The sequence below is a fragment of the Lemur catta genome, chromosome 1 (assembly GCF_020740605.2).
Source record: "Lemur catta isolate mLemCat1 chromosome 1, mLemCat1.pri, whole genome shotgun sequence".
Lineage (NCBI taxonomy): Eukaryota > Metazoa > Chordata > Mammalia > Primates > Lemuridae > Lemur > Lemur catta.
Genome location: NC_059128.1, coordinates 74,793,435 through 74,820,945, shown reverse-complemented (window position 1 = coordinate 74,820,945; position 27,511 = coordinate 74,793,435). Strand labels below are relative to the sequence as shown.

At 40.3% G+C, this 27,511-nt stretch overlaps 1 protein-coding gene across 6 annotated transcripts in view; it reads right to left on the bottom strand.

Annotated features, from left to right (window-relative positions):
- The window catches only part of EIF2AK4 (eukaryotic translation initiation factor 2 alpha kinase 4), a 96,303-nt gene that overhangs the window by 36,039 nt on the left and 32,753 nt on the right, over positions 1 to 27,511 (bottom strand). For 4 of the 6 annotated variants that reach the window (XM_045530911.1, XM_045531005.1, XM_045531072.1 and 1 more), the window contains 13 exons: positions 24,508 to 24,665; positions 23,022 to 23,557; positions 18,889 to 18,995; positions 18,093 to 18,250; positions 14,763 to 15,196; positions 13,862 to 13,931; positions 12,824 to 12,832; positions 11,652 to 11,735; positions 9,419 to 9,541; positions 7,074 to 7,178; positions 5,196 to 5,253; positions 4,570 to 4,649; positions 353 to 454 (listed from right to left, as the gene is read on the bottom strand). In XM_045530911.1, the coding sequence (XP_045386867.1) occupies positions 353 to 454; positions 4,570 to 4,649; positions 5,196 to 5,253; positions 7,074 to 7,178; positions 9,419 to 9,541; positions 11,652 to 11,735; positions 12,824 to 12,832; positions 13,862 to 13,931; positions 14,763 to 15,196; positions 18,093 to 18,250; positions 18,889 to 18,995; positions 23,022 to 23,557; positions 24,508 to 24,665 (2,024 nt within the window). The remainder of the gene's footprint in view (positions 1 to 352; positions 455 to 4,569; positions 4,650 to 5,195; positions 5,254 to 7,073; positions 7,179 to 9,418; positions 9,542 to 11,651; positions 11,736 to 12,823; positions 12,833 to 13,861; positions 13,932 to 14,762; positions 15,197 to 18,092; positions 18,251 to 18,888; positions 18,996 to 23,021; positions 23,558 to 24,507; positions 24,666 to 27,511) is intronic. The other 2 variants (XM_045530970.1, XM_045531249.1) reach the window with 2 other exon arrangements.

Here is a 27,511-nt window from a genome sequence, read left to right as displayed (position 1 = left end):
GGTAAGATTTTCATCATTGGAGGTGTGTAAGCAGAGGAGGACTTCGACTTACTAGAGATACAGTAGACGGACCTATAAGATCCCTCTCTCAAGAGTTGACAGTATTTGGGTACCAAAACTAAGTTATTTTAAGAACTTAGGTGAGGTGACTTTCCTTGCTCAGAAAAATGTTTCACTGCAAATGGGAGAACTGGTTAGCCTGCCATGTCTCAGCAAATGAATCATTAGAATTACAACAGGACAGCCTCTTCCATATTATAAATACCAGAAAAATATCTTGCCTTGAATTCTGATCTCCATGATAAGATTCAGGTTACTGGAAAATTTATGCACCAAAACATGTGATACCTACATCTCTGAGTTGGTTGAGAACAAAGATCCTTTCTGAGGCCGTGACCATGGGGTGATAGGACATCTCAAAGAAGATGATTCCCAGGCTGAAGAGATCCACTTTCTGAGGGGAAGAAAGAATTGCATTTAGAGAGCCTTGATATGAAAGTATAATTTACCAGGGAATTATGAGCACTTGTAGAATAAAGTTTGCTGAAGCGCAAAACAAGCCACATTAGAAAAATGTGATTTGTTTTAAAAAATTATGGGTAAAAAGACTAAATGAGATATTTTATATTTAGATGACAATAAAATATTTGGCATGATTTCTCTCAACACTTTCCTAGAAAATTATAATAATTGTAACTGGTTTAGCTGCATACACAGACATAGGTAACTGCTGGCTGAAGACTGGAAATAACGGCTGAAGAATAAGGGCAACTGGGACTGGTCATAAGAATTTGCTTTGTTTTGCATCTTTACGAATCATCTCAAAAGTCAAACACAGACCAAAACCTGCAGCTGATAGCAAATGTCCACTACTGACTGTAAAGCCATCCCAGCAAGGACAAAAGAATGGCACAATAGAAAGTTTGTGTGACTAATCTTAGCAAAATACGGAAGTGCAATTAAAGAAGAAATGCAAAGGAAACCTATGGAATGGGAGAAAATATCTGCAAACCATATATCTGATATATTCAAAATATATAAGGAACTCATACAACTCAACTGCAAAAAAACAAATAACCCAATCAAAAAACGGACAAAGGACCTGAACGGACATTTTCCTAATGACATACAAATGTCCAACAGGTACATGAAAAGACACTCAACATCATTAATCATCAAGAAAATGTAAATCAAAACCACAATGAGATATCACCTCACACCAGTTAAGATGGCCAGTACAAAATGTCAAAAGATAGCAAACGTTGGGCCAGTGCGGTGGCTCATGCTTGTAATCCTAACACTTTGGGAGGCCAAGGCTGGGGGATCACTCGTGGTCAGGAGTGAGCCTGAGCAAGAGAGAGAACCTGTCTCTACAAAAAGTAGAAAAATTAGCTGGGTGTAGTGGTGTGCACCTGTAGTCCCAGCTACTCGGGAGGCTGAGGCAGGAGGATAGCTTGAGCCTAGGAGTTTGAGGTTGCAGTGAGCTATGACATCACCACTACACTCTAGCTCAGGCAACAGAGAGAGATCCTTTCTCCCAAAACAACAACAACAAGAACAACAAAAAAAGAAAATTGTATGGAGACTCCTTGAAAAATTAAAAGCAGAACTACCATATGACCCAGCATTCCTATTTCTGGGTATATACCCAAAAGACTTGAAATCAGTGTGTTGAAGAGATATATATCTGTACTCCCATGTCAGCTATATAGTACCATGCACAACAGCCAAGATACAGAGTCAACCTAAGCGTACACAGATGAATGAAGAAAATGTGATATATATATATTAATACAATCGAATATTATTTGGCCTTTAAAAAGAAGGCCAAGAAGGGAATCCTGCCATTTTTGACAAGGCTGAACCTGAGGACACTATGCTAAGTGAAATAAGCTGGATACAAAGACAGACACTGCGTGATCTCACTTGTATGTGGAATTAAGTTAAACTCACAATAACGGAGGGTAGAATGGTGGTTATCAGGGGCTGAGGGTTGGGAGAAAGGGAGAGATGTTGGTCAAAGAGTATAAACTTTCAGTTATGAGATAAATAAATTCTGCACATCTAATGTATAGAATGGTGACTATAATTAATAATAATGTATTGTATTCTTGAAATTTGCTGAGAAAGATTTCAAGTGTTCTTACCACACACACAAAAAATGGTAACTAGGTGAGGTGGTGGACATGTTAGTTTGATTGTGGAACTCATTTCACAATGTATATGTACATCAAAACATCACATTCTATACCTTAATATATACAATTTTTATTTGTCAATAAAGCTAGAAAAAAACAAAACAAAACAAAGACAAATCATAAAAAGCCAGAGAAAAGAAAGAGTAAACTCAAAGAAACTAGAAAGATATAAATAATCAAGATAATTATTAAAAAAGATGCAAAAGGGCAGGCAATGCAGAGAAAACCAACGTAGGGAGCTGCAGAGGGGAAGGTGGCATTTGGAAGGGAGCGTGTCTGAGGAAACTGGTCACGACCTGGCTGAGGGAAACACTGCTCACTGTCAGCTGCGAAGAGAAGACACTTCCAAGAAAATGGAAGACATTTTAAGAAGTACTCTTAAATGAATCTGGACCCAAAGATGAGTAGGAGAGTCTCTCGAAATACCACCGGTGACTTCCAAAGTCTTAAACTCTCATTGAGGCATTTCCTGCACATACTGGCATAGAAAATGTAGAACAAACAGAAAAGCACCAATACTTACTACTACTGATGTCTAAGATGTGCCCACTTTGGTTTTGTTTTTTAAACACACACACACACACACACACACACTACAAAACTAGAACCATACGACTGTTTCTAACTTTTATGCACTTAAGATACTGAGAATACTTTTTAACATGCTATTATTATTATTTTTCTAAAGCAGGTTTCTGAAACATGCTTTTAATGGCATATAGTATTAAATTATACAAAAGTCCCATAATTCATTTAACTAGCCCCCACTTTAGACACTGTTATTTTTCACTATTACAAATAATGCTGTGATGGACCTCTTTCGTATCAATCTTTTTAGACGTCCCTGGTTGTTTCCTTTGGATAAATTTCTAAAAGTGGAATCTCTGGGCCTAATGGTAGAGCATTTTTAAGGATTTCACGACACTCTTCCAAACTGACCTCAGAAAGATGACACTAAATAAAGGTGCCCTCCCACATGCACAGTGCATACAGTCCAGCTCCCCACACCCTCACCCACTGCTGCCCGATGCTCCCAGTGAGAACCAAAACCCAGGCTTGAGTTTCCACTGCAAGCCTGAGAATCTTCTTTGATGCCAATGGCCTGCCTGATACATTTTTAATATTTATCTCCACTCTCTAGATGAGAGTGATCTCATGTAGTTTCATGGCTTTAAATCCTGTCTGTATGCTGATGAGTCTCAAATTTATGCCTCTGACTCTCATCTTTCCTCTGAACTCAAGTCTTAGGTCTCTAACAACCTACTGGACATCTCTAATCAGATTTCTCATCAGGCATTTCAAACTAACATGCCTCAAACTGAATTTTCCTGCCATCTTCCCCGCCTTCCCCCTATGTCTTTCCCCAGGTTTCCTCATCTTGGTCAACTATGCTTCACCCAGGTGCTCCAGACAGAAACCCGAGCCTTGGACTTACTCCCCTCCACTTCCTCACCAACATCCACTCCAATGGGAAAATCTTACTTTCCCCTCCGACACTGGCATACTTCTCCCCATCTCTGCTGCCACCACTCCAGTTCCAGCTACCAGCCTTTCCACCTGGACTTCTGCAGCCTCCTGGCAGCAGCCACAGTGAACTCTCTTGTTAAAGATTCTTCAGTGGCTGCCTGTGCACTTCCTATTAAACACACACTCCTTACCCTGGCTAACCTGGCCTTGCGTGATCTGACCCGTCTTCTTTTCCAGCTTCACGTTGTGCCTCTCTGCCCGCTGCTTGCCACACTGCAGCCACACTGACCTTCCTATTGACTGTCTTAAACATGCCAAGCTCTCTCAGCCATGGCCTTGTCTTCATGCGTGCTGTTTCCTCTGCTGCACCCCTTTTCCCTCCCTGTCATTCTCCAGCCCCAACTTTGCATGGTTTGGCCCTTGCCATCCTTTATTCTGAATGCTGTCCTCTCAGGGAGGTCTTCTCTGGTCAGTCACCTAAAGAAGATGCCCCCTACTGTTTTCTTGTCACCTCACTGCATTTCTTTTCTGCTTAGCCCTTGTCACAATTTGTGATTAACTTCTTTTATTTTTTGCTTGTTTATCATCTGTTTCATCCACCACTGGGTAAGCTTCCTGAGGGCTGGGGCCTTATTCACGTGACTGCCTGTTCCGTGTGTTCCTGGGACCTTGCCCAGGACAGGGTTAATCCACATGCTCCTCGGATGGATGGGTGGACTGTTAGCTCCTGGCAGCGTCAGCTTCAAGTCACCATCCTCGGGTACCACGTGTTCTGCATGGAGTGTGAATGAGTGAACGTTCCTGACTATTCAGCTGGTAACTAAATCCCAAATGCTGTGATCTTGATGTTCTTACCATGAACTTACTCCTGAGACCTCGCCTCTTCCCCCCACAAACCCTGTACCTGGTTGTATGCAGATTTGGTGCTTCCCTGGACCTCCGGGCTTACATACAGAGCAGTGCCAACCATCCCAGTCAGATGGCCTGTGTGGAGGAAAAGAGAGGGAAAGCTTTCCAATAACAGGACCTAAAGATTAGGCAAATTAAAAACAAAAAAAACATTTCTTGAAAGTGAGGCGTGATCTGTCAACCGTCTGCACCAATCATAGGAAGCAGCAGCATGCACCGCACCAAATGAACAACCCTAAGTCAGACATGGCCACACGCACATTCCACACAAGGATGTCTTTGCCACTGCAGGGGAGGGGCCGTGCCGGAGAAGAGGACCCCAGAGGGACAGGGTCAAAAGGTGACCTCACAGTACCACTTGGGCTTAGACAGAGTGTGACTGTCTACCCAAGGGAGCCAATTATTCTAACTGAAGCTCTAATTTTTTAAAGTTCTGAAGCACAATTAATACAGTGAAAAGAAAAAAAAATTAAAGCATTTCCATAATTTTGTTAAGTCTAATGAATAATGAAAATTTGCTTTAGAATAAAAACTTTACAAGTAAAAAGCAGGTTTCAGGTTGAGAAATTCTGTGGTCTTCTTTTTCGTACATGAATGAAGTATGGAGCCTTCTAGGTTTACCTGAAGGGTCTGATTTCATCGAGTGATCTCCAGCCTGATCCTCTTGCTTGCCGTCAGCCTAAAAACACAGGTAAGCCAGATAGCCAGTTAAAATGATATATTATTCCAAAAGGCTGGTCTTTCCATTTCTAAATGAATATGCATTTCTAATATGAATATGCATACTATATGACTAAAAAATATGATATGCATGGAAATCTGAATAATAATGGCTTTTTTTGAATCTTAATTTGTTTTCATTTAGTTAACCCACTAATGCAAGTCTCATAGGAAATCCACTGAGCTCGAGAGGGTGGAGGGCAACTCACTATACAACTCTTTCTTCAAGGCAGAAATACCCAAAAGCTTCTAGAAAGCAATTTATTTTCATGTTGCAAACGCCAAAAACAGAATCTATTTTCAAAAATATGAGAGTATGTTAAAACCAACTACAAATTACTCTTTCTATTTTCCCATTGCTGTTACTTTCTCTGGGTCAGTTTTTACTCTTCTCTCCTAGAGGCTGGTCCCCAAACCTGCTATCACTCTAACACCTCCTAGGCAGCCTCACCTTCCTGCACTAGATCTGGAACATCTGTCTTGAGCAACACCCTAAATCACTATTGTTATGTCTTCACGCCACAGGTTCCTATCACAAGCACCAGCATCGATAAGAGCAGCTTCTACCTTCTGAGTGCCAGGCAGTGTTTCAGGTGCTTTACCTGCATTCTTATCTTACCTTGCTGACAACTCTTTGAGGTAGGTACTAGTATTCGGCACATTTTACAGAGGAGGTATTAAGAAGTTAATCAATTTGCCCAAGATCATGCCACAAAGCAGTGGCAGAGATAGGACTCTACTCCAGGTCAGTGGGACTCCAGAGCCTGTGCTCTTAACTATCTCACTACACGACAGCTTTCCAGATATCAAGTTAAATTCTTTATTTTAGGGATCAAGATCTCTGCCATCTGGCCCTTCCTTGGTCTCAGCACTCTTCAGCATGCCCCACTGTTCTGCTCAGAACCACGTCCTCACTGTCCCTCTCCTACTTCCTCCCTCTCCACTCCTAACCGCGCCTTCTAATTTGGCCCCTGTGGCTGTTTTCACCATTATTAATCCAAGTCCTGTTTTCCTTCTCTGCCCACTCTTGGAATTAACTGCATTTCCTGCAGATCTTGGTGTCTAATAACTCTGGCTTGCGATATGAAGTAAAACTCCTCCTCAAGGCCTGCTGCCTACAAGACTGCCCACCCTTCCAGTGACGTCCCAACTGCCCAGCATCCTCCCTCACTCTCCACTGCAACTCCCGGTTCCAGCCAATGAGACAACACGCTGGTCTTAGACCAGCCGTGTCTGCTCACCGCAGGGCCTTTGCTTATGCTGCGCCTCCTCTCTGGGATCCCCCGCCCCGGTGTAACCATGGCCTACCCTCAACCTTGGCCTGCCGGACTTCCCACCCTTCCTTCAAGGCCATCTGAAATGCTGTCTTTATACAGCCTTTCCTGATCCTCACGACCATATGTTCCCCTGCTGTTTTATGTTTTTGAGCTTCATTTCCCCAAACTAATGAAAAACCATCCAAGCATAAAGCACCTGGCCCAGTGCCAGGCATGACAGATCAAAATACAAAATTATTTCATAAAGTATTGTATGCTTTTGACTTAAATATTGTTCACAAGCCAATAATTTTATGTCCCTCAAGTAGAATGCTCTAAAATGTATTCACCATTTCAAAGCCTAAAAGATCATCTGCAGTGTGCCCCTTCAGGCATTGTACAATTTCCTGAGGATTACACAGCAGAGTTCAGTGAACTCTACTATCCTTTCTTCTAACACTTTCAGGATTATCAGGCATCTGGGTCCATTTTTTGGGGACAGTCTAATTTTTAAAATACTCACAGCAAAGGCTAGATGGTCTGTTGCCAAACCAAAATCACCTATTTTCACATGGTCATCGGAATCCAAAAAAATGTTGACAGGCTTCAAGTCCCGGTGAATCATTCCCTGTCGGAAAAGAGTAAAGAAACCAACAATGCTTCTCATGCACAGTTTATAGGTACACCTGTTTCCTAAACTGAAAGGCCAACCTAGTGATGAAAACCGGAAGAGTCTTCTCTCGCAGACCACCCTGGCCCAGGCTGTCTGGCCTCTGCACTGTCTCCCGACTGTCCTATGCCCGCTCTGCCATCTCCCAGTTCTGCCTGGGTGTATCCTGATCAGGTGAACTCCAAAGGATTCCCTGTGGCATCCAAGGCCCCTTCCACTGGGTTCACCACATCACCTTTCCCTCTGCTGCATCACAAAGCCCCTGCTCTGGTCAGGGAGACACACCATTTCATTCCTTCTTCTATTCCTTTCTGTGCACTATTTCCCCCACCGAGGACACCCTTTCAGTTCTCCATTCATTTGAACTGTGACAACACTGGCCAAGTGCCAACTCACTCATGAGCCTTCCAACAATTCAACTGTGCATCGCCAGCACACACAGTAAGCGCCCAATGAGTACTTGTTACACGAACCCTGCTTTCTCTTCTTCTTAAGGGCTCATAATGCTTATTGCTTCATGTATTATTAATATAAAATAGAAAATAATTAAATGAAATGAAGACATTTTATCGTATGATCTCATTTACCATTACATGGAAGTAAATTCTGGCTCCCTCCAAAAACAAGAAGTCTCTCTCAAGCATGGGGTTTGTCACATACTTGTGCCTCCCTGTATTTCTAGGTGTGGCCCAGTGTTAGACAGCAAATGGTTAGCAAATACTGAACAAATTCGATGGAGAGGAAGAGAGCAGAGGAAGCACGGCTCTAGGACTCCAGGATGATATTACAGTCATAGAGCTCTAATGGCCCTTATTAGAACTCATTTTTATTTTCAACCTTGAAAATTCTGCTTCCACCAACTCATTTATAAACTAGACGTGTAAATTACAGCTCTCTCCTGGCAGAATAAATGTGATGCAGTATAAATATTTTAAAGTTAAAGAAAATTGAGGCAAAGGAAAAAACTGATATATTTATACTGGCTAATGCATTAGACAGTCCAATTTTTAGTCTGTAAGCAGTGTTTCATTCTGAAGCTAGTTCCATTAGCATTTACACTATAATGGCAATTTCTAGCTTTAAAATGACATTTTATACGTGTGACAAGTGTTACTCAGAATCTCATTTCCCTCCTTGCTAGATGACTTTCTGGTTTCTCCACGTTCCTAGGAAGGGCAGCACTGATTCAGTTAGAATCAAATAACTTGGCAGGTATTAATCATACTTTTGCTTTATTCTAAACCACTCAAGGAAATCATCTTCACATTCCATATATGTTCAAATATTTCTTTCTGACCCAGAGGTTGGCAAGCGTTTTCTGTAAAGGGCCAGATAGTAAATATTTTAGGCTTTACAAGCTATACAGTCCCTGTTGCAACTATTTAAATCTGTTGTTATGGCAAAAAACAGCCATAGGCTCTATGTAAACAAATGAGCATGGCTACCTTCCAATAAAACTTTATTGATGGACACTGAAATTTGAATTTCACATAATTTTTATTTATCATGAAATATTCTTCTTTTGATTTTTTAACAATCACTTAAAAATATAAAAGCCATTCTTTGCTCACTGGCCATACAAATACAAAACAGGTGGTGGGTTGGATGACCCATGGCCGTAGTTTGTGGATCCCTGTTCTATCAGTGTTTTAGTTTATATTTTATTACATTTTATTTTATTTTTTCCACCGCCTCCCCTAATCAGTGTTTTAAATTTTGGTACTCTGGGCCAGGCACAGTGGCTCACGCCTGTAATCCTAGCACTGTGGGAGGCCGAGGTGAGAGGATCACTTGAGCTAGGGAGTTCAAGACCAGCCTGAGCAAGAGCAAGGACCCATCTCTACTAAAAAAAAAAAGAAAAAGAAAAATTAGGCAGGCATCAGGTTGTGTGCCTGTAGTCTCAACTACTCAGGAGGCTGAGGCAAGAGGATTGCTTAAGCCCAGGAGTTTGAGGTTACAGTGAGCTATGATCATGACACTGCACTCTAGCTGGGGAAATGAGACTCTGTCTCAAAAAGATACTTTCCACTATATTCTTGTCTTTTGACACTTTGTTCTATTTCATACAAAAATAGATTATCTCAATATACCCATAGTTTCCTATTTCAGTTTTTCTTCATTCTCACATTTGATTTTTTTATTCGGTCATAAATTCATATAAATGTAAGTTTTCAGATACAAAATGTTGTGAAGTTTACTTTCTCATGGATATAAGCTAATCCATCCAGAATCTCTCGAAAAAGCCTCCAGAGTCTCATGGTGTCTCGGTACAGGCCCTGGTCAATGGTGTCGCGTAAAGTGCTCTTTTCACAGTACTCCATCTGCAGACAGGACACATGCGGCAGAACTGGATTAGACAAAAGTTTAAGAGCATAATTGCAATTAATGTAATCCTCTATTTTAAAACTTATACCATGGATTTTAAACAGTTATGGGAAAGACTTGATTTTCTACATTGAAGAAAGAAACCAAGAGTATTAAAAAATTACCTTGGGGTAAATATGCATTTGTTAATGATGTTAATAATGCTAATAACCAACCACATTAAAAATACATTGGGGGCGAATATGCACAATCTAGCATCCCAACATAACCATTTCTAACCATTTTTTAATTTTCTATATTACTGCTCTTTAAAAAAATAAGACTTAGCACTCTGGGAGGCCGAGGTGGGCAGACTGTTTGAGCTCATGAGTTCGAGACCAGCCTGAGCAAGAGTGAGACCCCGTCTCTACTAAAAAAATAGAAAGAAATTAGCCAGACAACTAAAACTATATAGAAAAAATTAGCCAGGAATGGTGGCACGTGCCTGTAGTCCCAGCTACTCGGGAGGCTGAGGCAGGAGGATTGCTTGAGCCCAGGAGTTTGAGGTTGCTGTGAGCTAGGCTGATGCCACGGCACTCTAGCCCGGGCAACAGAGTGGGACTCTGTCTCAAAAAAAAAGAAATTAAAAAAAAAAAATTAGACTTGTTTAAAATCCTTGTCACAAATAATATGAAAAAACTGAGAATGCAGTTAAAGTTTTATTCATTGTTTTATAAGATTGCTTCCAAACCTAAATTTACAAAAAGGGCTAATTAATCTAATGATATCATTAGCCTTTCTTATTAGTATATTAAAGACAAATGACCTTCAAGTCTAAAGCAAAACATTGTAAATATTAAAACATTCAAGAAAAGGCTTTGTCTCACCCCTTTGTGGGTGTATTAATATATCAGAAAACAATGCAGCATCATTTAAATCTTAAATCAACACATAGCATTTAATTTATGAAAGTAGCCTATATGTTTCAACCAGTGCCAGAGTTGAGATTTCTCATGAAGAACAATCTTAATGTTTTTCACAGAGAGGAAGATCAGCCCTCACTCTCTCGCCCTCAGAACGAGTGTCAGCAAATTCTGACTCATCCTCCAGGTCTGAGTCAGGGCCTCACACGGCCTTCTCTGATGCCCACACCACCATCCTACCGCACCTCCAGTGCACTTGCTTGTGTATTTCTGTCTCATTAGAATTGTTTAGAGGGTAACGGTGCATAACAGATACTCAATAGTGGATCAGGGGACAAATGTTTTATTATCTGTGTAAGTGGTACCTCAAAGATATTTATGTCAGGGAATACCCAAAACCAGCTCCAACCCTACGAGAGCAACTACCTAATTAGTCCCTTTTGAAACACTTTAATTATCTGAGGGTTCCTTTCTCCCCACAGTACTGTATCTCACATTGAAAGATTTGCCTAATTGCAGTCAAGGCTGAAAACACTAGCAGTGACCCACAGGACTGTTCACTCGGGGCAGAGGAAAGACCTCTTCTCTGGCTGCAGCCGTCCCTCTGCTGGCAGGGCCTACCACTGCCCAGGATGCTGCAGCTCAGGCAGGTGTGCAGGCCAAAGCCTGGGCTTCTTTTTAGTAATGCCTCACTGGAACTGCCTATGGCACTTGTCTCCCAGAGGTTCCTAAGGCTCTCGCACACATATGCATATGTGTGAGTCATACCTTACTTAGATTTGGCTTGTTGGAGTGGAGTTTCTGTGCATGCATAGTCTAGCATTTATGGAACTCAGAAATGGTTCTAAGCACTTCATACATGTCACCTCATTTATTCTTTACAAGTCTATAAGATAGTTATTATTTAATTTATAGATGGGGAAACTGAGGCACAGGATGCTGAATACTTTGCCTGAGCTCACATAGCCATGACAGGTGGATCCAGGATGTGAACTTCCACAGCCTGGGCCCAGAGCGCTCTATGGTGCCTCCTGACATGCTGCAGAAAAGCTTGAGTTCAAGGTTGAGGGAAAAGAGGCCAATTCATCTTTGGTAGTGCCTGCAAACCTCCTTCTGTCCATTGTCTTATCCCAGCATCCTGAAACATGCCCATCAGCCACTACTGGGTGTTGCTGTGTCACCACGCTGTACACTAGGACCTCACCTGGATATATAGGTAGTGCACAGCCTCGGTTGTCACTGATGGCTCACTTTCATGGCAGCCATTCTTTTCGTCGCAGTCTTCATCCTAACCCAAGAGGAACACACAAGAACTCAAAATGGGGGTGAAATTAAATGAGATCATCATCATCACTAAGTATTTGTGCTCACCTCCCACATACATGGCCATCTTATTGCCTTAGGGGGAGGTCAGTTAGCAGAACACAACCACTGTCCATTAGAGGCTCACAGCATTTTTAAGGCAAGTTTGTTATTACCAGAATCCTCTGTATAGTTTATAAGTCTGTCGCTACATGAAATAATGATAGGGAAGATAGAAAACAGGTAGGTATTGAAGATGTGTAATCCATAGAAAGACTCCTTGCCAAGTCAATTCTTTCTCCCCATTGGTACCCTTCTATGGTAAGAAGGGCAGGATGTATACAGGCTAACATTTTAAGGCTTCAGTTTTACTGGAACGCCTTCCTTCGGTGGTAAGGCTTACTTTGGAAACAGAAGACTAGAAATCCATGTTTAGCTAAGACAATTTCAGTGTCACCATATTATCAAAGGGCACACTGCCCTCAGCGTCACATCCTTGAAGAATAAGCACTCAGCTGACACTTGCAGTGAATGATCCTCTAGACTACCTTGGCACATGGTTAATCTGTTTGTCCCCTACAGCTAATTTCCTTTCTAATATATGATACCTTTTTTTAAAAAAATTCTTTTTTCTTCTGATACATGTATTTGAATACTTTTATCCTTACAAGTACAGAAAAAGCATCTGTTGGTATTTGCCCATTTCTGATTTAGGTTTTCTTGACGAAAAGTTTTCGAACATTTTTCCTTTATCAAAGAAAAAAAAAAAAAACCTCTGCTCTGGAAACATTTACGTACTCTGGGGATTATCTGTAGAAGATTAATCTCTTAGAGGCTTCTACCCATCAATTAGAATGCCCATGGGATGCTGCCCTTAACTGAGCAAAACCAGGATTGTAAATCTGGTGCCCCCATGATAATTACATGCGTAACTAATGCTAAAACTTTAACTTTTGCTTTAGCAGTAGTTGACATTATTTATGCTATTAATATTATTCAAGGTTAAACTTATAATTAATACATTTATACTGAGAGGCATTTAAGATGATTTTAATTCATAAGGAAAGTACTTACAAAAACACACTGTCTCAGGATTAGGAAGTGGACATGAAAAAATAAAAATAAAAAGACACATTGGCTAATGCATTCAAGCCTCCTTCAAATCTATTGAACTGCTCATTTAAGAGTTTACATTTAGATTTTTCTTTATCTACTATGAATGCATCCTTATAACTACTGGTAATTACATTTTTATTTCTGATAATAAAGTCATTGTATCCAGCCCCCTGCTGCAGAATGCTTCCCTGCAGCAAGAACTAACAGCCTTAGCAGTTAAAAACCTCCACCCTGAGCTCCATGCCCCAGCACAGAGGGGCACTGCTGGCCTTGATGGAGGAAGATGAAGAATCAAGTGTGTGTTGAGGCCTGGAGCAGTGCTTTCCAAACTTTTTTGACCATGATCCACATGAAGAAATACATTTTACATCACACCCATACACATAGTCATAAGGGAAAAATTCCATAAATAAAGTTTCCCTTCACTATAAGTATGATGCAATTTTGGTATTCTCTACTGCTCTACAGCATTAAAAATAAAATAAAGCTGGTTGTGACCCTCTACACTGATTTCATAACCTATTACAGTATCATGATACACAGTGTTAAAACACCGTTCTAGAGGATGGTCCATGAAAATAAGGAATTGAGATTAATTGATGTGGGACAGACCAAGGTAATTCTATGATTAGGCTGTTTAGTTAATTTGCATTCAATTCTCTTCCCCAATAATTTGGTTTCCCAAAATCCTCAGGAAATTGTTTTCATCACACACACAAAAATGCAGTGTCTCAATTTACTTCTTTTTTCTAAAAGTAGGTATGCTTTATTACGTGAATTAATAAAGGGCTATATATAAACACAAGTAGCATATATTTGAAATGAATGATGTTTTTAAAATTGATAGTTTCTACACTTGCATATCAGATTAAAGGCTTTAATATTTTACATGACGTTTGTGATATCAGATGTCTGTTTCCTTTTATCAGGTGTTAGCTTCCTTATACCCCCACCTTATGATGAATAAAATGCTGTAATTTCTATGTATATATTTACCTGATTCTGGCTTTTACTGTTCTCATCTTCATTGTCAAAGATGATATCACTTTCAGAATCTGAAGCAGGTCTTAAAAAGAGAAATAGAGAAATATTAAAGAAACCAAAATTCTTATAGTAATTCTAAAAATTGACACTTGTTAATTACTAGAAAGAACAAAAGGCTAGAGACATTGTATCATGACCCCACAGGCATCAATCTATATACCGTATCATGCTGATTTGTACTCAATATTACACAAAACACAGGACTCTTGATTTAAATAAAAACTAGCCAGATTAAATTTCCTGAAAAAATTTAATAGCTAAGAGTTATGATAAATTGTATCCAACTGGATATAGTAAAATCATGAAAGTAAATGACCAGGGTGGATTCTGAGAGGCATAAACTTTAGGATCATAATTATTGGTTTGATACCTTTTTTGGAACCGCAGCTGGCACTACATCAAGACTCCAGATTAATTCTTAAATGTTCCAGAGTTGGAAGCCCTTATCTAAAGAATGCCCTATAAGAAATTTTATTAAATGTATTAAGATGAGGTTTTGGAAGTAATCTCTATTTTTCCTTTCTTTAGGGCTTGGATTTTGAAGGTCTTTCGAAGACAGTAATTTTTATTTTTCCTTTCTTCAGGGCTTGGATTTTAAAGATCTTTTGAAGACAGTGGGGAAAAAAGTCCTTTGGATTACATTTGGTTATTCTCTGAAAGTGGGTCTCTCGTGTGTGTGTGTGTGTGTGTGTGTGTGTGTGTGTGTGTGTGTGTGTGTGTGTGTGTGTGTGTGTGAGAAACATGGTCAACACATCTGGATTTCTAAATGAACCCCCTTTCCCCTGGCACGGGCCTGAAGGGGCATAAAGATTGGGGTGCATCGAGGCAGCCCGGCCCGCGCCCACGCCCTTACAGGAAGGACTGCGAGAAGACACCCTCCAGCTCATCCTCCTCGTCGTCCTCGTCCTCGCTGCTGGAGCCCGGGCCGGCGGCGGGGAAGCGGGCGCTGGCCGAGCGCTCCCCCGAGGTGCTCCACTCCACCGAGCTACTGAGGATGGGCGGCGGCGCCGCGGCCTCCACGCTGTCCGGGCTGTCAGTGTCGCCCGCCGGCTGCCCGCGGGCAGCTTGCCCGTCCCTGGCCAAGGGACCTGAGGTTGGGGGCGGCGTCCCCAGGCCCGCCGGGCGCTCATGGCGCTCAATCCAGGCGTTGTAGTAGCGCACAATGTTCTCATGGTGCAGGCGCGACAGCAGCGTGACTTCGCCCTTGATCCTGCGAAAGTGCCTGCTGGCCGGGTTGATGGGGATGCGCTTCACCGCGTAGCAGCAGCCGTCCAGCTTGTTCTGCACCTGCCGGGCAGCAAGGGGAAGGGGCCGGTGCCTCAGTCAGTCACTCGCAACCTTGCACAAAGGTCATCCCCTCCACTCCCCTCCCAAGGAGAACCTGGAGTTCCAGATGAGACCCAAAGGCCACAGTGAAGAACCACGTCTTAAACTTGTAAACTGAAGAAAGCCCCGACTGCCCCAGAATTTTTAGAAAACAGCGCACCCTGATCTATACATATTTAGCTTGCTAGGAGACCCTGAGGAAAACATAATCTTCATTTTAGATGCTTAATTTTATTGACAATCACTTCCCTGCTTTTCCAATATCATATCTGCTATCTAAATTCCCAAATAAATCTTGGTTTTAAAATAAAAATTATTTTCTAAAGTCAGTGTAAAGTTTCAGATGATGATTTTAGTTTCTCTGATCTTTTTTTAAAACTTAAAGTCACTAAAGACAAATTAAACTCCGAAAATTTTAACAGAACTGAATGCAAATGCTAATTCCTTGATTTATAAAGAAGTGCAAACTTGGGAAAATTATTTAATTTCCTGAGGCTCAATTTTCTTATCTATAAAATGGTATTTTTACCATTTCCACTACGCCTAACAGTGACTGTAAGGATTAACGAGAGAACATGGGGACAGCACCTGTGTCAAGGCCTCACAGAGAAAGGTGCTTACTTAGCTTAGCGAAGAACAGCAATGGCTACGAACAAAACTGCTGCCCACTGATTTTGTCACATAACTAAGATTTCTGATTGATGATGTGTTTTGAAAATAGAGCAACACAATGAAGAACACAATAAAATAATAAAAATACAAGAGAAAGTTTCAAAGGCAAGTCCCCGTGTCTTACACATAGGCATCCTTATGCTGGGCAGTTTCATTGTGTAACTGGGCAGAAGTAACTTTTATAAAACCCTGTTCACTGAAACATTCCAGTACCAACTGTGCAGGTCAACTGAGGTGACGATATACTCTAGAAAAGCAATACGTGGCCATGGCTGGCAGGGGAAATTAGTTGTTTACAAAACAAAACAGAGCATCATTCTCTCGTTTAGCTCACAGGTTTCAATTAGACTATTAAAATTACTAGGAATAAGAAAGGAGTAGTATAAAATTGAGTTTCAGATTATCTTTTTTTTGTGTCAAAATACTGATAAGAACACATGCTTTGGAGTACAACAGATGTGGGTCTGAATGCTGGTTTCATCTCTTTGTAGATATGTGTAACTTCAGGCAAAGGACATAACTTCTCTGAGCCTCAGTTCCTTCATCTGGAAAATGGGGATCATATCTATCTTGTAAGAATGTCCTGTGATTGAAAGACAGTTCTGTAAGCCACTTGGCACACCACCTGAAATATGGAATGTGCTCCAAAAAAATGATAAACTGTGTTCTTCTGCTGCCACATTAATAGGGAAGTGGATATGGGGGAGGTCTCAGCATTGCCTATCAGTATTATGTCTCAGTACACATCACACACACTATGACTCACTGACCAGGAAGGGGGGTCTACACTGGAAACTCCCAGGAATTTGGAAACGTGCATATGCAGTAATGGGTGGAACTGCTGACGAACAGCTGCCAGATCACTGGGCGGACTGAATGAGAGCTTAAACTACTTAGATAGTTTTGTTATACGAACTTACTAATCATTTTTAAGTACTTATAAGGAAATGAAGTTTGTTAATGTTTTAGACTTGACCAAAATGACATTATGAGTTAAAAAGATAGTATATGCTTCAATCATCTCCTCCTCTTAAAGATAAATACGATCTTTCTGATCAGGATGCCTGTCTTGCTTAAGATTGCCTTTCTTTTACTGCAGAACAACTAATTTAATTCTTTTTTCAGCGCAAAAGTCCTTCCACAGTAATAGTAATTATGCTTCCCAATAATACTCTCAGAATCCTAAACAGACATATGCCCCATTGATGGTGGGTCACTTTCATGTGTGAAAGAGGACATGTGCCTTACAACATTAATCTGGGTCTCCTAAATTCAAAAAGAATAGCTTATATATAAAAATAGCTGAAGCCTCTTCTACAAGGGGCAGATAATAATAAAAGTCACCCAAATAGACTATAATGAAGAAAGGAAGACCTAACAACAGCACACCTTAATAACACATTGCTACTTTTCCATCTCAGTAAGAGCTGAAAAATAAAGGCCATCAAGACCATCTGGGGCTATTTCCCAGTTTGAATTCCATCTCTGTTCTAACCTTGGAGCCCTTTTCTCTACAGCAACTACTAACAGCAAATGGGAGAAAACCACAACAATTTTCTTTTTGAAGCAAAGTACACAAAGCTGTTCTTTATGTAGAGGTCCTGACTCCACTTGAAGTGCTGTTATAATCATGTGTTTTTCATGTTAATGCTCTATGAATCAAGCAAGGAAAGAGGAATGATGCATTGTCTTTGTTTTGTTTTGTTTTCTGAGATAGGCACTCACTCTGTCACCAAGGCTTGAGTGCAGTGGCATCATCATAGCTCACTGTAACCTCAAAATCCTGGGCTCAAGCAATCTTCCTGCCTCAGCCTCCTGAGTAGCTGGGACTATAGGTTTGTGCCACCACACCTGGCTAATTTTTCTGTTTTTTGTAGAGGCGAGGTTTCACTCTTACCCAGGCTGGTCTCAAATTCCTGACCTCAAGCGATCCTCCCACCTTGGCCTCCCAAAGTGCTAGATTATAGGTGTGAGCCACCGCACGTAGCCTGGTGCATTCTTAAATGCGTCCAGTGTAACTTTAAATAAAGCCTTTAACTCCAGGAAGGTGAAGATGATCTTAGTTTCTAATAGTCACATTCACTTCCCTTCCCACCCCCAAAATAGAAGTCAAGTCTGTAAGTCTTTGTGGAAATGAAACAGAGAAGGAACTCTAAAAGGGACTGGGGACAACTCTGTATCACACCTTGATGACAGCTCCAAAAGCTCCTTTGCCAAGAAGCTGTATTTCTTCAAACTCAATGAAATATCGGGAAAACTGTCTTTGTGTCTCACTAAAGAACGCAGCACTGGGTAGCCGGTTGCTGGGAATAACCGTCTCAACATAATCTTGTCCTCCAGAATCTGAGATGAAACAAAGGGTAAGATGCAAATGAGGCATTAGAAATATAGTAAGAGCTACAACAGTCAGAAAGACACAAGCACTGGGAAGGAGCCCCAACTAGTAGTTTGAAAAAGTACCTCTAATGGGAGCAAAGCTTTAACGCTTTCCCTTACCTCGCCCTCCTTAAAGTAGGCAGAAATATAGAAAAATATATTTATATATTTATATGGGTATAAATATATAATTAGACCAAGTTTATAGGTGAGGGTAACATAGAGTAAGTGACAGATTATACAGAGTTAAAACCCAAACCTAGGTCTCCTGATCCATCCCAATCTCTACTGAGGTTCCTTTATCTGAAATGTGGCAAGAAAAATCTAGTTACACGGCAATAAGGGTGACCTAACAAGAAAGGTGACTAAAGACTAAAAAAGGCTACACCAATGGATGTTCCATCAAGTAGAAACTGGAAAAATCAGAGTGGCAAAACAGTCCCATGCACACAGCACACAGCAAAAGAATGGATTTTTGTGTAGCTCAGCATAAAGTAGATAAATAAATAATCCACGCAGTCCCTTCTGGTTTTAGGTTTGTATATACTTTCAAAATAACTGAATGTCAAACAGGGCATCAAAAAAAAGAGTGGTAATGGACTCACCTTCAGGACTTTGTTCCACTAAAGGCATTTTTGGCTGAGGATTTATAAATCTGTGTTTCAACAGCTGCTGAGGACTCCATCTTTCCTTGTCATCCAAGCAAACACACCTCATGAGAGGGAAAGAAGAATCTTAGCAACACACAAAACCAATGCTAAACTGGTTAATCCAAGGCATTTAACTGTGGTTTATTTTTTAAAGATACACATCAGAGAATTCATGTTAATCATGAACCAAATGTACTCATAAGTGAATTTAAATTAATAAATGTTCCTGCAGGATTTATATGCTGAGTACCAGGTTGGGTGCACGTGGGGAATCAAAAAGACAGTGCAGTCTCTAGAGACAGGAAAAACAAAGTTTTAAAAGTCTAAGATAGCACAGGTAGGCTATACATTTTCACCCCCATTAACAAGTTAACACCTTGTCATGCCTAACTGGGGCATGTCATGCCTTTCTGGGGACCAGTCATAAAGGAAGCTTTCCAAAGACAAAAGCCAGGCACAGTGGCACACGCCTGCTACTTGGGAGGCTGAAGTGGGAGGACTGCTTGAGCCCAGGTGTTTGACACTATAGTGAGCTATGATCATGCTATGGCACTGCTACACTCCAGGCTGGGCGACAGAGGGAGACTCTGTCTCTAAAAAATAAAAATTAAAAAGTACAAAGCAAATCACATAGCTGATGCAGGGTTGCAGATCACTATGATAAACTTTAGATGAAGCCTGTTCATCACAGTATGAAGTAAGCTGGAAACATTGAAGGAATACTTTCTAAAGTCCCACATTTTACCACATATTTTCTTTTAATTCTCATCCCTTGAACCCTGAACCTATTAACTTACTATTTAATGTGGTAATAAACAATTTTTGTTTTGTTTTGTTTTTTAATGAGTAAAAACAAGCCATACCTTTAACCGAGGGGTTCTCAAAGTGGGGTCCCTGGCCAGCAGATCAGTATCACCTTGGAATTTGTTAGAAATACAAATTCTACTCAACCCCTGAGCTAGTAAATCAGCAGCTCTGAGGGTGTGGACAGTAATCTGTGCTTTAACAAGCCCTCTAGGTGATTTTAATACAAGCTGAAGTCTAAGTTAAAGTCTAAGTCTAAATTAGTAAAATTCGTTCTTTCTTTCTTTTTTTTTTTTTGAGACAGTCTCACTCTGTTGCCCAGGCTAGAGTGTCGTGGCGTCAGCCTAGCTCATAGCAACCTCAAACTACTGGGCTCAAGCGATCCTACTGCCTCAGCCTCTCAAGTCGCTGGGACTACAGGCATGTGCCACCATGCCCGGCTAATTTTTTCTATATATATTTTTAGTTGTCCATATAATTTCTTTCTATTTTTAGTAGAGATGGGGGGTCTTGCTCTTGCTCAGGCTGGTCTCGAACTCCTGAGCTCAAATAATCCACCCGCCTCGGCATCCCAGAGTGCTAGGATTACAGGCGTGAGCCACCGCGCCCGGCCCTAAATTAGAAATATAGCAAGAGCTACAACAGTCAGAAAGACACAAGCACTGGAAGAAGGAGCCCCGACCAGTAGTTTGAAAAAGTACCTCTAATGGGAGAAAAACTTTAACACTTTCCCTCACCTCACCCTCCTTAAATTCTAATTAAGCCAAGCTGGCTTTCATAACAATGACCCAAGTAGCACCACTTGACCCTAATTATAAACAATATATTTAAAAGAATCAACCACCATTGAGAGTTATGGACTTCAAAATCTAGACATACGAAGTGATGTAAAGGATAACATTTTATTTTTTATGTCACAGCACTAAAAAGCAAAGCACTAATTTCATATTCTGAAAAGGCAAGAAAAAATTCCAATAAAAGAAGATACTCTAAGATACTCTATTTTCCCCTAAATTTAAAATTAATTTTGAATTATATCAGTAAAACATAAATACCTTCTTCTTGCAAATATTAAAACATTACTGACAACGATAAAGTCTTTGACCAAACCCCTCCTCCAATTCTTCCCTTTTTGAATACTGATTTTTTTAAACATCATCCTGTACATTTTCAACTTCCTTTTTTCATTAGACCATGTGTCTCAGAGATCTTTCTAAGCCAGTAAAGATCTTTTTTAAACTTCTGTATAGGCACAGATCTACCAGAACTTATTTATATATTCTCCTACTGATAGGACTATTTCCAATTTTCCACTTGTATTAAAAAAATGCTATAATGAACACCTCTCTATATATATGCCCTATTGGGTTTCTACAGTGCATTATCACTCTAACTTAACTGTGACATTAATGTGATTGACATGACAATACATCTGGATCAGAAAAAATTTGAAACCTACCTAGAACAAATTGTATTATTAAGGGATTTTTATAGCCACCAAGATCTCACTTAAAAAGATGAACTTCTCTGAATCAATAATTTTGGCCAGTAGTTAGTTGTAAGTAGCAGAGGTCCAGCTTTGAATCAAAAGGGTTAAGATGTCTGGAAACTTCCACAGTTCTCACGACTGAGGATGGTGATGAGAATTAGCACTGACTTAGCAGGGACCAAGCCCAGGCACCACGTAAGCACCTCACAGGTGTTCACTCGTTCAACCCTCACAACCACCTCCTGCCGTAGGCGGTGCTATCATCCCTCCTGGGGGGGGCACCTGGGGCAGGGAGTTAAGTCACTCAGCCAGTAGGGGTAGAGGTGGGATAAACCGATCTGAAACAAAACCTTCTCCAAAGGGTGTTCATCAACAAGTAAAAATATAACAACAAATGAAATGTCGCTGTTTTCATTCTTTGTGAATGATTTTCTTCTTTTGTTAACTGAGACTGGACAGCAAAGGTTATAAAACAATACCTGGAAGCTCCTCAAACAAGCACAGTCCAGGGAACTGCTCCAGTGAGAGAGGAACATACCAAATACCCCAAGGGGCCCTCATGTTAAAAGAGTAAGAAATACCGCTGACTCAAGTTCAAAACTGACAGAGTGTAGAGCTCTTTTCTTTAAGAGAACCAGTAAAGTTTTAGATACCAAGCCTGTCATTTCACTTCTAAATGTGAAAGATATGTTCTACTTAAACCTCTCAGTGCTGTTTTTACCTTTACTAAATTACTCTTGATGAGTTAAGAAGGGCAGAAAGCTAGAGGGGGGCACTGTGAAGACTGAAATGAGTCTTTCCACCCAAGAGAGTTTATCACCTTCTCTGTCATTTTGGCCAACCTCATCGTTAGGGGGTGTTTAAATAAATATTTTAAAAGCTCCATCAGATTTAAAAGAAATCACAAAAGATTTTTACATACTTTAAGAAGAGAAACCAGCATAAAGAATCAGAATTGGCCCCTTTCCACAACTGTGTGTATATCATGTCTACTTCTATTTTTGTAGTACACAAAAACTCTCATTTAAATACAAGTGCAGCTACTTTCATCTCTGGGATGGGTAAGACAATTGAGTGACAGGAAATAACAACGTGGATCAGGCCACTGGCAACGGGGATAGATTGGAAAAGGTGAAAAAGAAAAGAAGTGTAGAGAGTGGATGATGTGAATAAAAGCAAGTGACTGGGAAAAAGAAGATGAGAAGACAGAACGTCAGAAAAGAAATCAGTCCAGGTCAATTTGTGCAGGAAGGCTGGACCAGGAGATTATCTGGAAAAATCCAGGCTTAAGGGATCTTATCTCTCATTTAACATGCACTGAGAGAAGTTAGCTCTGGCTTGGACTGGGAACAGAGGCAGCACTACACTAGAAACACTGATGTGAAGGAGCCAAAGACGTTGAGCCTGGGGAAGGCCTCTCGGGAAGGATTCTCCCCAACTTGATAAAATGTGGCTCTGTAATTAAACATGTACCTGTAATTTTCAGGTATTGAAAATCCTCCGACTGGAGTACAGAGTCATTTGCATCTACAACTTGGCTTAATGGGACAGCCAAGGAAGATGAATGGTTAAGAAGCACAAGGTGCAGAATCACACCCCTAAAGCTGTTTTCTAAATAGGAGGCCTTGTCTTTGACTCCATTGCCAGCAGCAATGGTCAACAGAGAGGTCCTCCATTTGGAATACCCGAGGCATTTCTTCTTTCCTCACTTCTCAGCTTCCACATCACTTAGATGTCTACAAAATCAAAAGTACAGGAGTAAAGTACAATTGGAGAGAACCTCAATGATACTCACTTCTTTAGGAAATCTTGAAAGTCAGCTGGTAAGTCACTAGGGATAACCACGGGATACTCTCCACATTCATGTCCTTGGCTGAGGGACAGGAGCAGAAGGCCAAGGCGCCAAACGTCCCCTTTCTTCCCTGTTTTATACGGCAGGGCACTGTCACTAAAACGAACTCGGGTTTGCTCGAACACATCCTCCTTGCAAATGTCTGCGAGGCGCTTAGAAATGCTGTAGTCTGTAATCTTGATGATACCTTCTGCATCCACCAAGACATTCAATGCACTCAGGACCTTGTGCACCACGGAATTGTTATGCAGATAATCGAGACCTGACAGGAGCTGAGCCGCGTATCTGCGAAGCTGATGCACGGGGATGGCGCCTGAGTGGCTCCGGTGTGTGGCGAGAGAAACCCCACTAACGTGCTCCACTAAAATGTCCACTATGATAGAGTCATCCTGCTCTTTGAGATTCATTGCAAAGTAGCGTACTATGTTTGGATGGTTCAATTTCACCAGTGAGTTGAATTCTGTTTCTGCCCCTTGAATCTGATATGGTGAAACAAAAAGGTAATACTGGGTCAATCAGCATTAGTTGGCATTTCACCTCAAAAGTGAAGTATTTGATACACTTTCAAATGAGAGGAGAACAAATATGCCCTGAACTGAATCCCCCCTTAAACCATATGGTCAACTTAATAGTACATAAAGATAGAAAAAATTTAGTTAATTCTCAACTTCTTTAATCTCAAAACCTAGTGTGCAAATACTACAAAATTAGTTGAAAGTTTTTCAAATCAGTTTCTTTTGAGATATGGCCACCAGAAAAAAGCAACGCTGATTTTAAAATAATATTTTCTGATTGTAATAAAGATCATTGTAAAAATTTTAAAAATACAAAGGAAAAACCCCACAAATTATCTAGATGGCCACCGGCCAAAGATAACTTAGGATTTCAGTGTATTTACTTCCGATTTTTACTATGCATAAGTACACACGTTTCTAATCACCATGCTTTACCTACTCTTTTTGCAACCTCATTATTACATAATACTGCAATATGCAATATTAAATGTTCTCTTTATGCTTGGTAATACAGATTAACTTTAAAATCCTCCAGTCTTCCCAAACTGTTTAGGAACAATATTTGAAAAGAGTAGGGGAAATATAAATAATCGCAAAAAGCACAATTACAAAATAATTTTTAGTCCCAGTGGGAGAGACAGCTGTTAATAGCATCACAAGGGCTGGGAAGGGAGGCTAAGATGGAAGCTGCAAGAGTTTTGACCGTGTTGTAAAAGCTCTGAAAGAGGAAGTGAGGAGCTGAGAAGACGCTGATGAAGAGGTGCAGGCCCCCACTGCCCTCTCCGGTTAAACAGATCTCACACAGCTCTGGACCACACCTTTGCAAGCCAATGAAATGCACAGCTGTTTTGTTCTGTCCTCTCCTAGAGCTCAAGATTAGGCCTTTCGCCCAGCTAGCCACCTTGGATGCCTACCTGCTTTTTGCACTTATCAATCTTCTCTCTTTCTTGACTGGTAAGGAATGGACCCATTTTTTTCTGCCACTGAAGGACCCACTCATATAACAAGACAAAGCTGCCAGTGGTTGTTTCCAAAGCATTGTAAACTAATTTTCCAAGCTGCTCGTCACTGCCTGCACATAAAACAGAAAATGTAATTAAACCTCACTGGTATGTTTTCTGTGGGGGGAAAGAAGGGAGGGGGATATACATTCATTCATTCATTCAACCATGGACAGATACCATGTGCTAACTATGAAAAATATGACTTCTTATAATTCATGCTCTTTTGTAAATAATTTTTAATATTTAACAACATATCCTGAGTCCTAAAATATTAATTTTTATAAAGGGACATGAATCAACGAGGTCTTAATATCAGACCAAATAAAGAGACTAAGGTTTTATTTTACTAGCCATTACTCATAATGTTATTTTCAAATCAATTCACCTTTGCTGACTGTGCCTCCTGGTGTACCCTCACACACCTAAATACCACCCAAAACGGTAGAGAGAATTTGAAAATACAGAACATTCCACCAGGATTATTCCATCAATATAGATTAGTGTGCACAGTAAAAAGATTTTAGTAATTTGGAAATCTGAATATATCAATGACTTTCTAAATGTAAAATTTGAATATGCTCAGTAAATATAAACTGGCCAATATTTTGGAGATAAGGAACCAGAAATGATAGTTTAAATTTGAAGCTAGAAAGAGAGGCACATTTATTTAGTACTAGGCATATGGTTTCCACTTGTACCTGGGAGGGCTATATTTTTCTAATACCAAAAATTTCCTCATAAAAATCTCTATTTTCATTAAAGACTGTAATAGAAACTTATCGAAATGTTAGAAAAGGGCCAGGCATGGAGGCTCACGCCTGTAATTCTAGCACTCTGGGAGGCTGAGGCGGGAGGATCACTTGAGTTCAGGAGTTCGAGACCAGTGTGAGCAAGAGTGAGACCCCTGTACCTACTAAAAATAGTAAAAATTAGCCAGGTGTGGTGGTGCACACCTGCAGACTCGGCTACTTGGGAGGCTGAGGCAGTAGGATCGCTTGAGCACAGGAGTCTGAGGTTGCTGTGAGCTAGGCTGACGCCACGGCACTCACTCTAGCCCGGGCAACAGAGTGAGACTCTGTCTCAAACAAAACAAAAAAATTAGAAAAGGAGAAACTATCACTATTTTGTTTTATTTTTCTTTTAGTTCTCTCTACTTTTCCCTCCCCAATCTACCAAATCATAGCACATACAGCACACTTGGCACAATGACATTTTGGACCAGATAATCCAAATTCATTGTAGAGGGCTATTTTGTGCACTGTAGGATGTTTAGCAGGTTCTCTGGCTTCCACCCACATGATACCAGTAGCACCATCACCCCAGTCTTAACCATCAAAATGTCTGCAGATATCACCAAATGTCCCCTAGGTACAAAATTGCCCCCAGTTGAGAACCACTGATATACAGTGTTCTGACTTTTTCTCTTAGTATATAAATAATAGTTTTCCATTACGTTGTCTTTATAATGAAAAAAATTTTTCATGAGATACTGATAATTATTTTTTCCATTTGAAAAATGAAAAGTGTAGTAACCTATATATATAGATAATAAAATAGTCTCAGACAAAGTACTTTGGAGAAATATGACTGAACTAGCTCACCTAGACTTTTTATCTGAGAAGCAGTTTTTATTTCATAGGAATGCTGATAATTTGGAGATTTTAATTAAAATAATCCATTATGCTAGTCAAAAATAACTGACTTTCTTAGCCTGTGGGGAAAAAAACTGATGTTTGAAAATCTGTCAACCAAAGGAAGCAACCTGAGAAATGTGGGATCTAAGCAGTCCACTGGAGACATATGACATCTAAGCATTTACAGAATGGAGTGTGATGTTATTTATATACAGCCTAGTTAAATTTGTGCATTACACAGTACACTGTCTTGCAATATTTATCTCCCCAATTGGGACTAATTAGGCATTTCATAATTGCTGAGTTTTTAAAAAAATTATAATTTTATTATTGCCAACCTCTTCTTGTCACTTTTTCATGATGGGGATAAGAAAAAGGACAAAAGACCACACTGCAATGAGGCTAAAGGAAAATATGTTACCAAAAGAACCCTGACTAAAACTCTATGATGTGCTAACAATGATCACTTACACAGACAGTCTCTACAGTGCCTTATCCATATCCATAAGCTCTCTCTTCTCTCTAGTTCTAACAACTTCAAACTGAAAAACACATATTAGTCTTCATAATAAAAATACTTCATTGAAAATAAAAAAGTAGTTGATATTTTATAAAAATATTTCATAAAAAATTAGGGCACATTTTAAAAAATCAGACACATTATGAGAAAACAAAATAAATAATTTCCTTGGTGGTTTTATAAAATATTCTCCAATTGCAAATGTGCCTCCTAATGAGGGTTATTAACGCAGGTGAATCTGTCTAATGAGTACCAGTGAGAATAAGAGACTGAGTTAAGGCATTATAATAAGTACCTGGATTAATCTGCCTTCCTGATTTCCACAGGTTATTATAAGTAGTGAGTTTTACCTTGTTAATTCATGAATCTGAAATGCCTCCCAGTCAAGGACAGTCTCAGGTCCAAAGCCAACCATCTCTACCAAGGTCTTGAACCTGCCCCCGTGTGGCTCTGTTTGAATACGGCAGCTCTTTGTATGTGCAGAATCTTGTACTATCCAGGCTGCTTTCAATCAGCCACGATTAAGTATCTAGTTCATAGACTACTGAGAGGTTTGGTTTCTTCCCCTCCACCTGCTGCCTGCTCCCTGGCAACTCTCCTGCTTACTGGTATCTCCTTAGAGAAGGAGAAAAGATGCTGAAAGAAAGCACACTCAGTTCAGATAATTTGGCTACCTGTTAGTTCTGGTAAAAATATTCATTCATGGGATTGAAAATTAAAGTGAATTGTCAAATTCACTATGTACAAGTGATCCCTATAC